At 38.1% G+C, this 18,231-nt stretch overlaps 1 protein-coding gene across 13 annotated transcripts in view; it reads right to left on the bottom strand.

Annotated features, from left to right (window-relative positions):
* The window catches only part of ASPH (aspartate beta-hydroxylase), a 122,805-nt gene that overhangs the window by 43,062 nt on the left and 61,512 nt on the right, over window positions 1-18,231 (bottom strand). For all 13 annotated transcript variants that reach the window (XR_008746715.1, XR_008746716.1, XM_055801074.1 and 10 more), the window contains 3 exons: window positions 16,394-16,435; window positions 4,482-4,570; window positions 2,337-2,423 (listed from right to left, as the gene is read on the bottom strand). Coding sequence is in view for 11 of the 13 variants with exons in the window: in XM_055801074.1 (XP_055657049.1) it covers window positions 2,337-2,423; window positions 4,482-4,570; window positions 16,394-16,435 (218 nt within the window). In the remaining 2 variants the exon portion in view is untranslated. The remainder of the gene's footprint in view (window positions 1-2,336; window positions 2,424-4,481; window positions 4,571-16,393; window positions 16,436-18,231) is intronic.

Below are 18,231 nucleotides of genomic sequence, written 5' to 3'. Positions count from 1 at the left end.
AACTTCAGAAACCAGTTTTAAGCAGTAATTTCTTTTTCTGGTGTGCATTCACTAGGAAATTTGTTTTTCCTTTTTTTGAGGGAATAGCAGGGCCAAGAATAGTAAAAGATAAAAAAAAAAAAGAGGCCGTAAAAATTGTCAACATAAAATCTGCATAAATTCACCAGTATAGATGCTATAAATCCTATAAGAAGGTTTAAGACCTATCTACTGTTCTTTTCAGCCTTGAAAGTCGTTAACAATTTCTGTGGAATATCCTTCACCCGGCCTAAGAGTAGCTCCGGAAATCAAATCAGGAATTGCTCATATTTCTGAAAACCACTTTAACTATGAAATCTTTTGCAGAATTTTGGAGAAAACAGTTGCCTTTTAAAGCTACTAAAAGATCCAGAAAAATGAATCCTCATGTCTTATTAGAAACTGAATCTACAAAATTAGATGCAATGCTGGTTCATAGAAATGGAGAAGCACACTCTTACAGTGAATTTCTGGCCTTTACCCTTACCCTTCTCTGCAGTTTTACCTTTGGTTAGTGATGAAAAACAGCAAATTTGAACATGTCATGTTGGCATAAATACTCATTTGAAAGTAATGCTATGTTACAATGTAAATCCTAAGAACAATCCATCTGTCAGTGAAGCCCATGATTTTCCCATTCATGCAAACAGCTTCAACTTATAGATACTGGACTCAAGAAAGCTGTCATTTGTCACAATGAGTAAAAAGACTACTATGAGCCTAACAAAGGCTACTGAAAATGGAAATGAGTTTATAGTTGTTTTTATACAATCCCAGGAAATGTTATGACTTCAGATCATGGTCTGTATGACCTTTTAAGTATTACTAAAGTAGTAGGTGGTGACTATAAATTGTAATGGGCCAAATGAAATTGTGTCACTGAGTGGGGAATTCTGAATGAGAATAAGCTTCACAGCTGGCTTCAGTGATCTGCCGTCCTCTCTAAAAGCAGTGAGCTAATGAGGAGGCAGGAAGCATATTCTCTTAGATATAACAAGTAGTTTCATAAAAAAAAAGTAAATATTAAAAGTGTAACTTAACAGAGTTGAGTCCATTACCTGTACGAACCAAAGTGGTCTCCTACTGTAAGAAGGCAAATAGCTCAGCAGACTGTCCCTCACACAGAGCACTGAAGTATTTGGTCTGCTGTGTATCAAGTGCTTGTGTGGGAGTTTTTTGGATAATCATGGCCTTGGTTTTAGCATGACTATTATTAACCAAGTGAAAACTGGTTGTGACTCCAATTCAAGCACCTCATTAATTGTGTAACAGCCTAATTCCCTTCTACAGAGAAGGCTTCACTTTACTCATCTTGTATGAGTAAAGCATGAGTTCAAGCAGTCTTTTATTACACCTAATGCAGTGGGATTATCCTACTATTTACAAAAATTACAAGGATTATTCTATTCTGAGACATCTCAACACAGATCAAAATTATTATGAACAAAGAGCTTATTTTCTGATGCTTTTTTTTTTTTTTTTTGAGGGAACACCTGAAACACAACTCACTCCACATGAACAGAAACCCAACTACTCAGTTCCTTTAACATTCTCTCTCTATAAAAACTCAAAATCCTCTTCCCTATGGCCACTAAGCAAAAAGCAGCATTTAGCCCTGAGCTGACTGATGCTTTGATGTACCAGCTGCAGCGAAGACTATGTAATAGCCAGGTTCTGCCTATTGCCCCTGCAGTGGGATGTTAGTTGGGATTTATCTCCTATCATTTCTCTGACAGTTTTCATGAGATCTACAGGACATATTTTAGTTTTGTGTTATTTACAATACTTCCCACTAAAGTTAGAGAAAAGCTCCCAAAGTAACTGGGGAAGGACAGGGTCTATGAATACTACAATGCTGCTTAGTTTTATATCCTTTTTCCTAGGACTTCTTGTTCAAATGGCATAATGAGGAAAAGAATTTGTTTTGATGATGATGGATTGGGAAACATTTAATCATTTTACATGTGTTCTGGTAGAAAGGCATGTGGTGCTAGGAGTGGGGATGGGGATATTTTCACAATGATCTAGAAAAAAGGAAACAAACCAAAGCCACCAAACCCTACATGTGTGCTAGCTACCTGCAATGACATAGTTATCTTCTGATAGCTGTTATCTAATGGTTGGACTCGATTCTTAGAGGTCTTTTCCAACCTAAGTGATTCTATGAATGAAAGAGATACAATATGACAGATCACATAATTCTTTTTTCCCTAGGTAACATCCATAAAATTATAAATAAAGTCTGACTGGGGTTTAGAACTCTATTGTTAAAAAAGGTTTATTTCATCTTTTTAAACATTTATGGCTTATTTTAGTACCTGTGCTTTCCCGTATCTTGCTCGAGGACTCTGTGGATATTGATTCACTAATGCTTCAAAGGCCCTTAGAGCTTCTTCAACTTTCCCCTGGAAAGTGGAGATACTTATCAGCAATTCTATCTAATAAAAATGCTGAAGGATGCATGACCTAATACATTAGTTTCCCCAATTTAAAAACAAAAAGAAAAGAAAAAATGCAGACTGAATCAACAGTTTTCACTCATTTTTTTGGTGGCATTGCCTGCTTATTTAAGAGAAATTAATTGTCATTATTTATGAAACAATATTATCTACTTTCCATGGTTAAAGTGAATAGCTTTGGTTTTATTTTACTCACTTTGCCTTTGCTGACTTGAAAAAATGTTGAGATGACAATAACCTGTTATTGCTAATAACAAAATCCAAACTGGATGTAACAAAGAATATAAAGGAAGTTCTAGACATATGCAGAAATTTCTTCTCTGCATACCTCACATATTGAACAGTACGGTAACTATAGTTTTCCTCGGGGAAATACTGTAGACTCATCCACACTGTATGGCTGTTTCCTCCAAACGTTTTGCACAACCATGTCCCTCAGGACACCTTACGCGCCCTGTGTCTCTTCCCTGTTGCATACAAAGCCCAAATGTAACTATGGCATTCCCATGATTGATGCTGATTAGCAAGTAGGGACAGAAGTTGAGAAGAACCAGCTGCACCATTAAGCAGGAGCTAAGCACTGATTGGCAAAATCTGGCACCAGATCTTGCTGCCACTTCCAACTCTTACAGCTTTATAAATATGAGTGGACTGTTATACACAACTGTTTTGCTATCTTCAAGTATTACATATGCCTGGTTTGTTACTAATTGCGTATGCAGACAAGCATGATCGTCTGCAACTCGGCAAAAGACACAGGCAGGAAAATCTGAGTCAGTCAACTGACCCCATAGGCTCACCAAAACTTTCTGTTATATCGTTCTCTGACCAACCAATTGTTTAAGCAATAAAAAGCATGAAAATGCTTTCGGTTTTTGTATTTTAACACATACAGAAGGCTCCTAGTGAAGAGCAGCAGCAGTGGCAGCCGGAGGTTAGTGCTCTCTACGTAGTAGCCCTCGAAGCCCCATCACAGACCTACAGGAACTCTGGGGCTGCACAGATGGCAATGCAAAGCTCAAACTGCACAGTCAGTCTTCTGAAAATCAAGAATAATCCTACACCTGCAATGATGAAGATAATTTTTATTGTACTATACTGAGGGTAGCGTATCTTGAATCCAGGGTACAACAAAGACCTGTAGTTCTTCTCCATGTGCTAGGACTGTCTGTGAAGCATAACAGAGTTTTTACAAGATTTACATCCAAAAGACTTAAGGACTCTCATTTTTAACGGTCACATAGTCTTGCTTTGCTATTTAACCTCACATCTGGAAAAGGGCCATCTCTGCAGAGGTCTTGTTTTATGAAACACTCCAACGAAAAAATAAAATTAGAAGTTATCAGAGGAGTGACTGAAGAGCTTTTGTTTATTGTTGGGTTTGTTTGTTTGTTTTTCATAGCCAAGTTATTGAATTCAGAACGACCAAAATTGACTGATTGATGTTGAGGTCTTGCAGCCACTGATGAGAAGCAGGAACATCTGCTTCATGCTCTAAACAGCTGTATGGGAGGACAGACACTCAGAGAATCCCACAGAAACAATGCCGACCACAAAGATTTCTACCTGACGTTCACGAAACACATGAACGCTTACTGCGAGATCCATATTAACATGCTTATATTATTGAAGTTCTCAATATGGTAGTAGTTGACTTCAGTACTCAAATGGACAACAGTGACGGGACAGAACTAACCCTGTTCCATGTGATTAATTTAAGCAGTTTTTTGATGATAGGAACTCAACAGTTAAGCCAAATATTTTCAAGGTTAAATGTGGGCAAACATACCTGAACAGACATACACTTGTGACTTCAAAAAATTTAAGATAAACTATCCAGCAGAAATGAAACTTGCAGGACAAACACGTGTTGAATATTTAATTTTAAAAAGTTAATTTCACAGGAAGTAATCTAAAAGTAATTCTCCCTTTTCCTAAGTTAATTTTTATTTTATTCATTTTTGCCCACTGTCTACAGTCCTGAGCAAATCATTCAAAACTTACTTTTTTACGTAGTTTTTCTGCAGCATCTAGTTCAGCTTTAATGGTCTTATCAAACTTGTTTAAGAGCTTTGGCTTCTTCTTCTTTTTAGCTAGAAGAGATTTTAAAAACACACAGTTCATTACTTCTTCTGTATTTCACAGCAACTGTTTGAAGTAACATTTAACTAGCAACCAGTACTGTGCTGGTAAAGTGCATGAGTTTCAAATAAGGCAGTTTCAAGACACACTGACAAGAAATTGATTTTGTACTTATTACAATCACAGACTTCTGTATGACAAAAACAATCTTCAGTCATTCAGACTCTGTAAGTTTGCAGGCAAGTTTCTGATAAAGCATTTTTCATCTCATATAGCCGACTGTTTTCCAAATAGTTCAATTGATATGGAAGAACAGAGAGAACTGTTATTTTTCCACATTTATATGGTATTATGAAAAATATCACTACCGGGACATGTCAGTAATTTCTAAAGTTGTGCCTATATATGTGTATCTACTTCTTTGTCTAAAGCAATTAAAAGAGTTGATAGAAATCATAGTTGCTCGGGGTAGGAGGGACTCAGAAGTCACGTCGTCCAACTTCCTGCTGAAAACAGGTTTAACACTGAAATGTCTGAACCTCTTTCAAGTGGTCCACAGCTTAGCAAGCTACCACACAGTAGCAGAGCAGCGGCGGTATGGAGCAAACCAGTCTTGAAGTAAATTGTGTAAAGCCAATTTGCTTCAAATGCATTTTAAGTAAACCGTGACAACCTGAACAGCTATTTACTTCGTAGCAGTTCAGTCTCAAACAACGTCTATCTGGTTGCATTAAGTAAACCAGGTGTTAAAAAATTCAAACACACTACTGAAGAATATGACAACAGATAACTGCTTTTCTCCACATTTGCTATAGCTAAACTTTGCTTTTACACTTCATTAGAAAAAAAACCCCACAAAACACCTCAACGTTTTCTGACACACGTAAGGAAAAAAATATATATATTAGCTGATACAAGTAACTGCTACTTACATGTATCTGTAATTAGAAGCACATATGTTTGCTTAAATTATGCATTATTGTTCTTCCCCCCCCCCCCTCCCCCCCGGACAACATGGACAATAAGTCATTAATATAACGAAAAGAAGTAAAATTGTTTTTTTCTCTGTAGAAGTTTAAACAGGGAATGCTGTAAGTGGTATGTGTAAAGCTAAGCCCAAACACCAACAGCTTAACATCACCAGACTGCTGCAATACTGTAGCAAGTATTTTGGATAGCAAGGTACTGGGACTGGCCATGTTTTATTCTGCTTCCCAAGCCCTCGGAGCGCACTGTTTGGAATGACAAGAGCCAGCACATGCTACTGGAAGCTGTGCTCATGATTCATGAAATGATACTTTCTCTCTGAGATGCTGAGCCTACACAGAGCTTTCGGTAGACGAATCACTTTGCCTGTGTTAAAACCTCAGAGAAAGGCCAATGCCTTAGTTAATGCTAAACCAACACTAAGCCCACGCAAGCATTAGAGGACCTCATGAGTCTGCGCTGCTTCTGTATGAGAAAAAAAACCTTGACTACCTCTGGTTCTTTCTGTGTAAGACTTCTGCTGTCATGTCCAACACTGAAGTCAGACAGCTCTGCACGGAGCGAGTTTTTCTTACATTACCTTTATAAACCATTCTGCAGCATTGGTATGCACAGTTAAACTGATGCTATTGCTTTTCAGGGGCAGGAGGGCAATAGAATTTAAGCAGGATTGAAGCTACGTTACTAAACTCCATTTACGTTTTCATAAAGGCTGTATGAAGCTTTAAATATAAAAACGTATTAAGATCTATAAAGGAAAGGTATTAAAGAAGCAGTGCATTAGGATTATTGTATCCCTGTTGATCCTTGTTAGAATAGAAATGACTGTAATTTTCCAAGAAGTTAAGAAGGAAAAAACTGTCTGACACAGAGGAGTTTACTCCTTTTTCAGGACAAACCACCAAACAGATACTTTAATATACTAGTTTAGCTCCCCTAACCACTTCAGGTTCTCGTTGTACCTTATGACTTGAAATCAAGCATTTACACTCAAGCACACAATCATGCATTAAAGGAATGCAGTTATCACAGAACTGAAGTGACAAAAGAGATCTTTTGTTGCCTTTTTTTTTTTTTTAACCATTCCAGATGGTTTTCATGTCTTTTATTCATTCCCCATAGAAAATATAGTAGAAATGCATTTCAATCTGTGGACAATTCCAGTCTTGCTAGGTCTTACTTTAATATTATCCATTTCATAAGAAAGCAATGTCTTTACTGCATTTTCATTCAGTTAATGATGATAATGATTAAGGAGCACAGCACTGGCTCTGTTCCAAATCTTCATACCCCTTGAATCCAACAAAACCCACAGAACCAGCGCTCATCATGAGAGCAGGGATCCCTCCACCCTGGACCTTGAGTCCACAGTGACTAACAGACATGGTCAGAAGTTTCTGACATAATGTCAGGGGGGCTGCAAAGAACAATTCCTAACATGTAAAAGGTTTGTTGGGGTTTGTGGTGGTGAGGTTTTTTTGTATTTTTTTTTTTCCTAAAAATATACCATCACAGTTCCTTTTTACATCGTCTCAGCTCACAGCTGCTATATGAGACTGTCATTTGTTGTTAGCAGGAAAACTGAGCCATGTCCATTCCTCTGGCCACATCATCTGGGGAGTTTCCATCTGGACATCACCAAGCACTTTGTTTGTTCCTGTTCTCTAAGTAGGAGGCTGTATATACAAGAAACGATGTAAACCACAACTAAAATGTCAGTTCTCAGCTCTTATGGCATGAATGATGATCTCTATCCAAGACTGGCCAGTATTCAGTAAGAGCGAGCAGCTATCTGTCAGTTTTCTAACTTTCAGTATTCATGGAAAGACATACAGTTGTGTGGTCCTTCTCCAACTCCGTAAGCATTGCTCCGAAGGAACCTCGCTGTTGCCAAGGAAAGAAGCCTTCCCACCCACCAAGAACCTCACACTGCCTGTGGGACAGTTTCCACAATGCCTTTGAATTTACAAGGAGATGACACAGAAACAGTTCAGAAGAAAAAGAATGAAATATCTTACCAGTCTGTGGCACAAAGGTATGACATCTTTCCCCTCATATCTGACTTGGAAGAATCTTTTTGCTACCCTCCATTACCGAAAAGTATTATCTATCCATTTTCAGTACAATTATATATCAGCTCTAGACCAGCAGGAGATCAATATGAAAAGCTGGAAAGGAGCTGTTAACATAAATATTATTCAGCTGCTAGGCACCAACATAAACCAGTAAACATTATATAACAAGCAATAATCTTCATCTTCCATTCTACTCCTATGTTAAAGAATTCACCAGGGAGCTTTCAGTGTAACCATCAAGCATACCTCTGTATTAACCAGAAAGCCCACCATCTCCCTGCAGGGGTATTTTAATAAATTACCCATTGCCCCCTTCTAGTGTAATAATCTTTTAGCAGATGTGACACAATATATTAAATTCAATGTTACAAAGAAGTTAACTTATCTGTTTTCAGAGGAAAAAAACATGTCATTTTTCTGCAATGACTTACAGATTTCACAACATAGCTAAAGTAGTCCAGAGTCACATAACTCCTAGGGTGATTTGTAGTCCAAATAAGACTGAGCATTAAAATGGTAGTAATTCTTTTATATATCATACTATGGTCTTGTAAGAATAATACTGAGGGTTTTCAATAATGGCCTTGGATGTATGGATACGCTTTCTACCTAGGATTGCTGACACAGGACTGACTGCTGAAGACTCCCTCAGAGAAAACAGTTTCTGCTGCCAAAGCAGCAAACTAGGAAGAAGTCTTGCAAGGAATTCCATGCTAGTTCTTTCTGTTGGGGAATAAACAACAGCCAGTGACAACAAGAAACCTCATGTCCCTTCTGTATTAAGACACAGATGACAAGAAGAAGGAAAAAAAACCACCCCAAAACACAAAACTGAGAAGGAAAATATTTTGGAAGTGGTAATGTATTAGATGTGCAGTAAACTTAATAGCCTGTCATGTCATTCAATGAAAAATGATGAAATGGCTATTTTATATACCTATTTTGGCATATGAAAATGAAAATACCAGGCATATTTTATGTTTTTATGTTGAAAGGCACCTTGTCATCACCAAAAGGAGTGACAGTCTTTTTCTACAAATGACAAAGAAATAAATATCGATTGAAAAATAATGAATGCACTGCTAGATACTCTTTCAGACCACAAGAACATCACATGAAAAATAAGGAAAAGTAACCAAATGATCAAAGGTGATAGAATCACTTTTGAAGAATGGTTTAAAAACTGTTTTGTCTTTAATTATCGGGGTGAGGAGGGGACACAGCATTTAACCTGAACAAGCAAGAACAAAAGGGAAGAAGGTAGCAGTAAAGAGTTTGCAACTGGAAGAGGAGTACATAACACTCTAAAAAGTAGCTACAGAAGTGAAAAGAATAAATTATCTTCTATCTCACCATAGTCAGGACAAGGAATAAAAGGCTGAAATTTCCTAGAGTAGAAAATTTGGCTTGAACATCTGGAACTAGTATCTCTGAGCAAGAACAGTAGAACAGATCACTGAGGGTAGTCATAGAATTCTGATTACTGGAAGTCTTTAATACCAAGCTGTGTAAGTGTCTGCCAGGAACAACGCACGCAGTTGATAAGGCCTTTAGTCAACAGGATAGACAAAGCAAGCTTCACAGTCCCACCTAGTCTTATTTCCTATCATTTCTGTAATACTCTGTAATACACATATGTCAATGCACTTTAGTGCCAAGACTACAATTGCACAGGGAACTTTCATTCTCTCATTTGTTAATTAAAGAAATTCCCCCAGAAGGTCACTGTGCCAGTCATCGTGACAGATTCCTCCTAGCACTAAGCCAGCAACAGAATATAAGTTCAAAAACAAATGGATCAGTTGCAGATTATCTGATTTATCTAACAATTACGCTTTCATGTTCTGCAGCATCTCTCAACCATTAAGCTTCCTTTCATCACCTTTCTTTTTCCTTCTCCTGTCATCCTCTTCTCCAGCCTCTCCCCTTCTCAACCTTGATGCCATACCACGTTTCTTTCCTTTCATTTCTACACTTGCTCACAATCTGTTCCCCGGCCCAGCTCTCCCTATTTATCCCCAGCTTGTTCTTAGATATCTCTTCTTCCACATACTTGTTGCGCATGCCCTTCTCTTCAAGGGTCTTTTTCCCTAAACTCTCTTGCCCCAAATCCCTGTTACTGACCATCTACTCTACTGCTACTCTCAGTCTCTGCTGCATACTTCAGAAAATAATTAAGGCTATAAGCAGTCATGAGAGTGACTCCAGGAAAGATGTCTGCAAGTGACAAAGCCTCCCCACTGTCACATAATTACATGTGCCCCACATCAAATGGTGCTAACAGAGCATAAGCATGCCTTGCAAGAAACACCTCACCTATTTCTACACATGATGCAGCAGCGTGTTGATTACCTGCAAACTACCTCAGCCTGAGCAAGAAGCAGTACAACTACTTGGCTCAGCAGCAGTACCTGATGGCACAGCTCTTTGCTCTCTAGCTAAAAGTTCATCCATTTAGTCATCACTTGGAGAATGTCACCAGTGCAGTGACAGCTTAAAATTAATGGAACTAAATTTAGTTCTCTCTGCGTAAATACCTAAACCCTGCTGTAACCTTTAGAAATCTAGCCAGTACAGTCAATGGAGCATAAGGAGCGAATTCAGCACGAAGTAAACGCCTAGTAGGTGCTTAGCTGAAGGCTCCATTGACTGTACAATGACCGCTGTATATAATGCAGTTTGGACACCACACCAGCACATGCAGCCACATGCAGATGTCTTGATCCGTAACAGAGTCCCATCCAGGTTGTTCTCACTCGCTGACATGACTGTTAGATGTAACTCTTACCCCCTCAGGCTGTTTGGAAGCCAGTAGCGTGAACACTGAAAGACTCAGGAAACGGTTCATTCCGGCCTTTCAGGACCTGATCTCACAGAAAGTTTCAGAGCTGCAAAGGAACAGCATCAGGGGAAATCCTGCTCAGGTCTAAAGGTCTGGACTAGAATATGCCATATACTTTGAGACACGCAGAGATACAGCAGCAGACAGGGACTGGGCAGGGGATGGACAGCCAAATCTAGTGGCCAAACTCAAATATCCCTCCACTAATTATTAGCCAGCACATGCATGCATGAACTAGTATTTTGTAGCTGTTATTAGTACACACTGTTGCAGAAGAAAAAAAAAAATAAATACACTATGTTTGCAATAAAAGCTTTTTCTCTTTTTCATTTAAACACTGGGGGGGAGGGGGGGAATAAATCAAAGAAATCAGTGCAAAGTACATCTTGTGAAACTACTGAATCTTTTCCTTGAAACCATCCAAAATCAATTTTTAGAAAGGCATTTCCAAAATTAGTTTTCCCAACTAAAAATTTCAGGTCAGTGGTACAATTTTAGAAAAGCTGTAAGTGATTCAGAACAGTACCTTGTGACAGAAAGCAGTCTCAACTACTGATGCTATTATTAGCTTTTTCGGTAAAACCAAAAAGCTAATAACATTAAAAAAATCAAGTTCTGTAAATCTTCACCTGAAGCAGATCTTTTTCTTTTAAGTAACTGCCCAGACAAACAGCATAAGGCAAATCATTCTGCAACTTCTATGTTGATTTTATTCACAGAATTATAACGCAAATATAATTTCTTGATACAACTTCTAATGCAAAAAGCTGCCTAAAGAAATAACAGTTAAGGAATGAAACTTTTCTAGAATTACTAGACAAATGTACTCAAATGTCTGTATAGTCCTGTATAACTGCGCAAAACACAAGGTTTGAAACTTGTGTAAAATGCCAAGTAAGCCAATTATATTAATGCAGTAAATGCATCCAAAACAACTGAATGAAGTAACAAAGGAAAAAAGTTGGATAAAAAAAAAGAGCGATGACTAGTAAGTACATGGCAAAAATATATTAAATCTGACCATAAGTCCGAAGTAATACAGAACAGACTGGTAGAAATATTGTATCAGAAATAACTAGGAATATTACTTCTGTAATGGAGTAAATGAATCCTCTCTTGCCATGACAGAAGGGGAAAAGGGGAAGGGGTGTGTGTGGGGGGTGTAGCATGTAGAGAGAAAGGGGAGGGGGGCGAAATTATCCCTCCATTTCACATTTTCATCTGAAATACAAAGCAGTCAGCCAGGCTAAGGAAAGCCTTATTCCCCTAGAAGAGTGAACACTCTGAGCTGACTGATCAGACATCAGCCCGATACCTCAAAATAGTTCACACTTCATTAGCCAGAATTCGACAAAAAGATTTAAAACTATCATAATTATCTTTCATGATTAATACACGTTTTTTTAATCCTAAAGATACACCATGCACTTGACATTTTAACAGGTAGCAAGCAACTTTTAAGTGGGTCTCTGATATTATAATACACTGTAACCACTTAAACTTGTTGTTTCTGAAAAGATCATTTAAAGGATGGGGTACCTTTGGCACAACTCATAGCATAAATTGTTCTGTCCTTGCTGACCTACTCTGAGCCTCTAACCAAAGGATACATGCACATTTTTGTTCCTGAGCAAATTAAGTGGGAGATAATATCACACTGCTGTTAATAATCCTGGAACAATTAGTGTTTCTGTCTGAAAACCAGTATGCACTTTCATGCACTTAAACACTAATCATCTCTCACTCTTGTGCCTTGTAAAAAGTTGGGAGCAGATATTCTACAATTCAACGATTTTTATTCAGACATGATAGATATGCCAGAAAGAAGGACACCACAAACAATGAGTTTGTTAGCTGATGTGTAACTGTGGCCAGGAAGAAATCTCAACTGGGACTAGCTCGGGCAGCTTTCCATCCAATCTTGCTGCCCTTTTCTCCATTTCCTTCATCTTTTGCTCCCCATACTAACTATTCCCTTTCCTAAGCCTTCTGTTCCCTTATGCTCAGAGCCTAGGAAACGTGGTGGAGCGGGAGAGCAGGCTCACCTGCTGCTGGCACCTTGGACCTGTCCTGTATACTGGTAGTGATGACAGACATCCTGGTTGGTCTAACTGGGAGGTCTGGGAGGAAGGGTGCTTCCACGCTGGCTATATTGCCTTGCTTTAATGTTTGGAAACTAATGCTGTAGGATTTGTAGTCAATTGAGAGGGGCCATGGCCTCCCCTGTGATTATGAGAGTCTGTATTACACTATTAGCGTGAGTATTCCTTGTTAAACACGTCTTCTAATGAAATTAGTAGCTCCTCAGAAATGGTGAGACGATCTCTCTGCCACAATCTCTCTGAGGGCACACTGAGAGAACATGAGGACAGAAAGACACTGCTTTCTATCTAACAAACCACCTCGAGTGGGGTTTAGTTTTTGTCATTAGATTATTTATTTATTTGCTCCTATTGTCATTATAATGTTAAGGGAGCATTCCCAGTGGCTTCTGCTGTCTTGCATCTGCTTCTACCGGCATGCAAAACAGCAGCTGGGGCTCTGGCTTTTAGTCAGTTACTCAGAAAGACTCCAGATAAACCATAGCCTTCACAGCCACCTTGAGGACACACAGTCCCCAGCTTTTGAATTGAAAACTATACTGGAACAACCCTGCTGCACTGGCTGTATGTCGTGCTTACTGCCAGCAGGTAAGTTTTAAATAAAAGCTGTAACTATTCAACTTTAGAGTTTATGACTATATAATGATGCCTCCTTATTTGTCTCCCACATTGATCAAAACAGACAAGTGGTGGGGGGTGGGAAGGTGCCACATCTAAACCTAATCTGAAATAAAAACCTCATGTCACACAATCCCACAGTCACTCGCAGCAAAGGCTCTTCCTGATAGTTCTCCATCTTAAACACTCAAAACTTAAGGAAGCCACTTCCAGGGGAGCCATAGGCTTTGTTTTCTAAACACCCTGTGTCGCCTATCCCTGCTGTGACACAAATTTAGTAATAATGCTCTTGGGAACGTGTGGATGGGCACTGTAGAAGGCAATAATAAGTAGATACCGACAACCACGGTCTGTAGAAGTCTTCCAATGAATTTTGTGACCTTCTGTTTTATTAATCCCCACCCCACCCCCTCAAATACTCCAAACTTCCCAGTCCAAGTTTTAAAGTTTCAGATATGGGCTGAAAAACCTACATGTATCTTAGCAGATCAACTACTTTTACCTGGAATTCAAAGTTTGCTGAAGTAACTGTCCTCCCTCCTATACTGGGCCCATATAATTACCCAAATTAGTTTTTGAAATTGTGCTGCCTCTCAGTGGGTGCCTGAATGAGAATTTGATGATGATGAGCTTCCCAAACAACAGGACAAAGACAGGAGTTTTTCATTAGGTGAGATACAGATAGCCTAAGCGATTCACTTGTTTTATGGGCTTCCACAAATGGTAACTTAGAACGTATAAAACCAAGTAACTGCATCTAGATGATTTTAAACCAGTAGCACTCCAATAATTAAAAGATCTTTCTAAACTGTACTGCTAGAACAGGCAAAACCTCTATAATCAACTTATCTGGGGAAGCAATCAGACAATAAAAACTGAGGCATTTTAGGGACTAATAAAGCTACGGAATCTAATGACTGTAATAAATCTTTAGCTGCAGTTATTCCAGAACAATTTCACTTGCAGTAGAAAGTATTCTACAGGGCTTTCTGTCTGAAATTACTGTTGATTGGTTGGATGTTGATCTTAACAAACAACTGCAGAATGATAATTTTATTTTTGGTATGCATTTCCATCATTCACCTCTCCCTTTCATCATGAAGTTTTCTGGCTTCATTCAAAGGCTAGAATCAAACAACCCTTTGACAAGACCAGAAATAAATTTCTTCATTGACTTTCTGCACAAAAATACACACTAATACTCTAATATCCTACAAATTTAGTTCAGCATGGTGCTGTGCAGCAGTCTTGGACTTTGAGAGCTACACTTCTATGAAGTACATCAGTTATTCTGCCCACAGCTTATACTTGATGCAGGCCACAATTATGTAAGTAAATCAATAGGTAGTTTGTATACCCTTAGAAGTAGAGCTTGCGAGGGTGAAATTCAACCCACATAACTTGAGATGACATTCACTGATGATTTCTGAGTTTTCTACATGTGCCAGTCAGCCACGGTACAGTATTTTCTTAAATACATCTCTCATTGATTTATGGCTGCATCTTATTTGGGTAATTTAAAATAACCCAATTCAATATTACTTTAAACCACTTTCTATGACTAGGACATCTACAGCTGGACACTTTTAGTGAAAGTGAAAACTTAAACCAGTTCGAACTATGAAAACTTACACAACTTAAATTTTGTCGAATTGTTTGGAAGCCATTCAAATATTTCAGCTATAAACAAATTTCATTAAAAAAAATAGGGTTGTTTTTCCCTGTGGGATGCAACATTTTACCAACTTACCCCAGAAAAACACCCTAGCCCTTCTTCCAACTTACAGAAATCCTGTAATGTCATGGCAGGACTCAGTAGAACCATTTATTTAGTTGCTCAGTGTTTAAAAAGAAAAAAAACCACAAAGCACTTAGGGTGCAAAGTGACTATGGCTCCTTGTCATATTTTCAAGTCATAAAGTTCTCTTAAAGTTTGATTAATAATGTTGCATAATAGTAAATCCGTGCATTGTCATTTTCTTAAACAAGCTATTATTTTTACCTGTGAATGTTTTTTACCCATACTGGATGGCTGCTGTATGTAATTTTATTCTACTGTTTCAACAGGTCAACAAAACTAGCACATAACGGTGGCTTTTTTCTACTATCAAGTATATAAGCCCAGCGCACTAAGGTATTTCCTGCCAAATCTATCCTTTTATAAATAGGAATGTGGATATAATTGCCTTGCTTTCCAAGTAAACTGGCTAATGGTATATTTATTCTTAAATGTAATGCTTACATTTGACATATTTAATACTTAACTGTTTGAAGTTTTCCAATACTAGAAACTTGTATTTAAAATACAAATACACAAAACCTTACCCAAAGATCATATATTAGCATTGCTAAGTACTCAAATAGAAAATAGCCACACAGAAAAATGGAAACAGAGAATGAGAAAGGAGCAGCAGACACCAGCAATTGCTGGATCCCTTTTCCTCCATCTAGAAGTAGCAATGGAGCTACTTATGGCAGGCACTACTCCACAGGCCATACCTGAGTGAAAATGATGCAGGCACAGGCCCTGAGGTTTTTGGGTATTGCCAGCTGTAGTGATGTAGCTAGGGTCAGATACCAACCTTGATCCCAGTGAAGGAGGTTGTGCAAACTTCATCCAGGGACAGGGAATGCACAGGGGCAGCACCAGTGTCATCACAGGAAGAACAGATTCACAGTGCTCTTAGCAAAATCTCCCTTCTTTTCCACCAAACCTGCCTCTGTATATTCCTACCCATACTAAGCCAGACAGAAACCCTTACTGGGTAAACATGGAGCTGATAAGGACTGATTTTCATGCCACCTGCCTCGCCAAGCTTAGCAAAGCAGGCAGCGCTGAACCCAGCTTTTGGGGCTGGGCAGCCCCAGGTTGCCTGTCACCCACAAGCGCTGGAGGAGCCTGATGAAGCTGTGACCTCCAGAGTCCTAAACTAGGAGTACAACATCAAACATTTTCTCCTGAAACAGCAAAAGTTTTTAACAGCAGCCTGTGACCACATAAGGGGAATACACTCACGTCAGCTTCGGAAACAACTGTGTGTGTACCGTGTGTTTACGTACAAAAGCTGATGCACTCTGGATGTTTATTCAACTCCAGTTTACGTAAGATACACAGGAGCTAAGCTTCACTACCATTTAATCTGATTTAAATCCGTCCTCCCAGAAATAATGTTTTTGAATTTCAGAACAGAATATTACTTTCAGACTTACCTTTTTCTGTTTTGTCTTGTTCAATTTCTCTTTCACTTTTCCCTAGAATATTAAAAATATAATTTCATTGAAATAAATTTATGTTAACAGTTTATGGTAAGAAAGATACAAGAAAACTACATCTTATAATTGAGCCAACAAGACTTTTGTTCCATTTTTATTTTTTAAAGCAACGATAGTTTACTGTCTGAACTACACACTTGAAGCATCTGCAGAGAACAACCTTTTATGCAAATATTACATCATTGCTTCTGTCACAAAGTATTTCAAACTTTCCCCTTTAGATATTTGGTAGATTTTGGTGATACACACTTATGCAAGCTGTTTTGCAAGAAAAGTAAAACCTGTATTCTAATCAAAAATTCTTGGAAACACTAACTTGATATATATGTTTATATATATATATATATAGACATATATAATTAAAATGTAAAATCCATGAAAATCTATTGGGAACCTAGGTATCATTTTCAGAAGTTCCTTGGGCACTTGGAAGCTTTTGTCTTACCTCAACTTTTAAAATAATTTAACCCAGATGTTTTGTAAACATCTGAATACACAGGTAAGTATTAACTAAGCACAAGACAGTCTGTAGCAAAAGAGAGACTACACACCATAAAACAATTGGGCATGTGTATATCATGAAGGTGGTACATACAGCGACAGGCTTGTCCCTTCCTCTTTTTCTCCTCTCTAAAGACTTTTTGGTTCTGTCCTACTCTGTAACATTTAAAGCATCTTGCCTCAAAATTCTATTATTATTCTGTTTCCAGTTTTGTCCCAGTAAGTTTTCACTATTTCCTCCCAATAAACTTAACAGAATATTAAAAAGAGAGCTCTGCTGGCTTTTCAGTTACAGTTATTCTCTTTAACATATACTCTTTAGTTTTGAGGTATTCTGATAGAGAAAAAACATTTTCTTTAATTTCCAAGTCAGTCAGAGACATCTCATCAGAATATTCCATCTTCACAGTTTTTTAAACCAACTGCTCAGAAGCATTATATTCTGAATAAAACACACCATGCAAAAAAAATATATTTTTTTCATGGAAAAACTGGGTTACGCATACACATGAAGAAAGCATTTCACATTTCAATTTCACCCTTTACTACAAGCTGACAACCGCTACTACTGAATGTGCGGACAGTATGACTCTGATTTTTATATTCAGAACAAGGCAGAACGAGTATTAACTTGATGTCCTGGTTTCAGGAGGACACTTGATTACGATATGGTAAATTTAATAAATATGGTCATATTGAAAGTCTTTCACCTCTTCAATTACACCATACAATCCAGATTGCCAATTAAATGGAAAGAAATGACAAACAGATCTATAGTCAGTTACATACTATGGGATAACTTAAAGAATGAATATTATTACTATAACAGTATGCTAATGAAAGCATTGTTCAGTACTTTCTAAAATACAGGTTCTTCCATTCGTTGGGGCTTTTTTGTGTGTGTGTATGCATAACAATAAATAGAGTAGTCGTGTCCATTTGTATGCCATCAGAAATACTGTATTTTAAAAAGAGCAATAATGCAGCTCCGGATGAGGCACGGAATAGTTTATATATTCCTATATCTATTATTTTTACCAACTCAAAGCATATGAACAACTCATTACAGGATAGTTAACCACGATACAGCACGCTACTTATCCATCCATTTCCCTGGATCTTTCCCTTATGAGCAACAATGACAGTCTCACCTGACCTCTTCTAATTCCCTCTTAGGTGTCTCAGCAACTCTCTTCCACCCATCTTGGACATCCGTGTATTTTTGTAACTTCTTTTCCATCACAGGAAAAACTAAGTATGAGCTCATCACTCTA

The sequence above is a fragment of the Falco peregrinus genome, chromosome 3, assembly GCF_023634155.1.
Source record: "Falco peregrinus isolate bFalPer1 chromosome 3, bFalPer1.pri, whole genome shotgun sequence".
Taxonomy (NCBI): Eukaryota; Metazoa; Chordata; class Aves; order Falconiformes; family Falconidae; genus Falco; species Falco peregrinus.
Note: the sequence above shows the minus strand (reverse complement) of the source record. Positions and strands in the feature narration are given on the sequence as shown.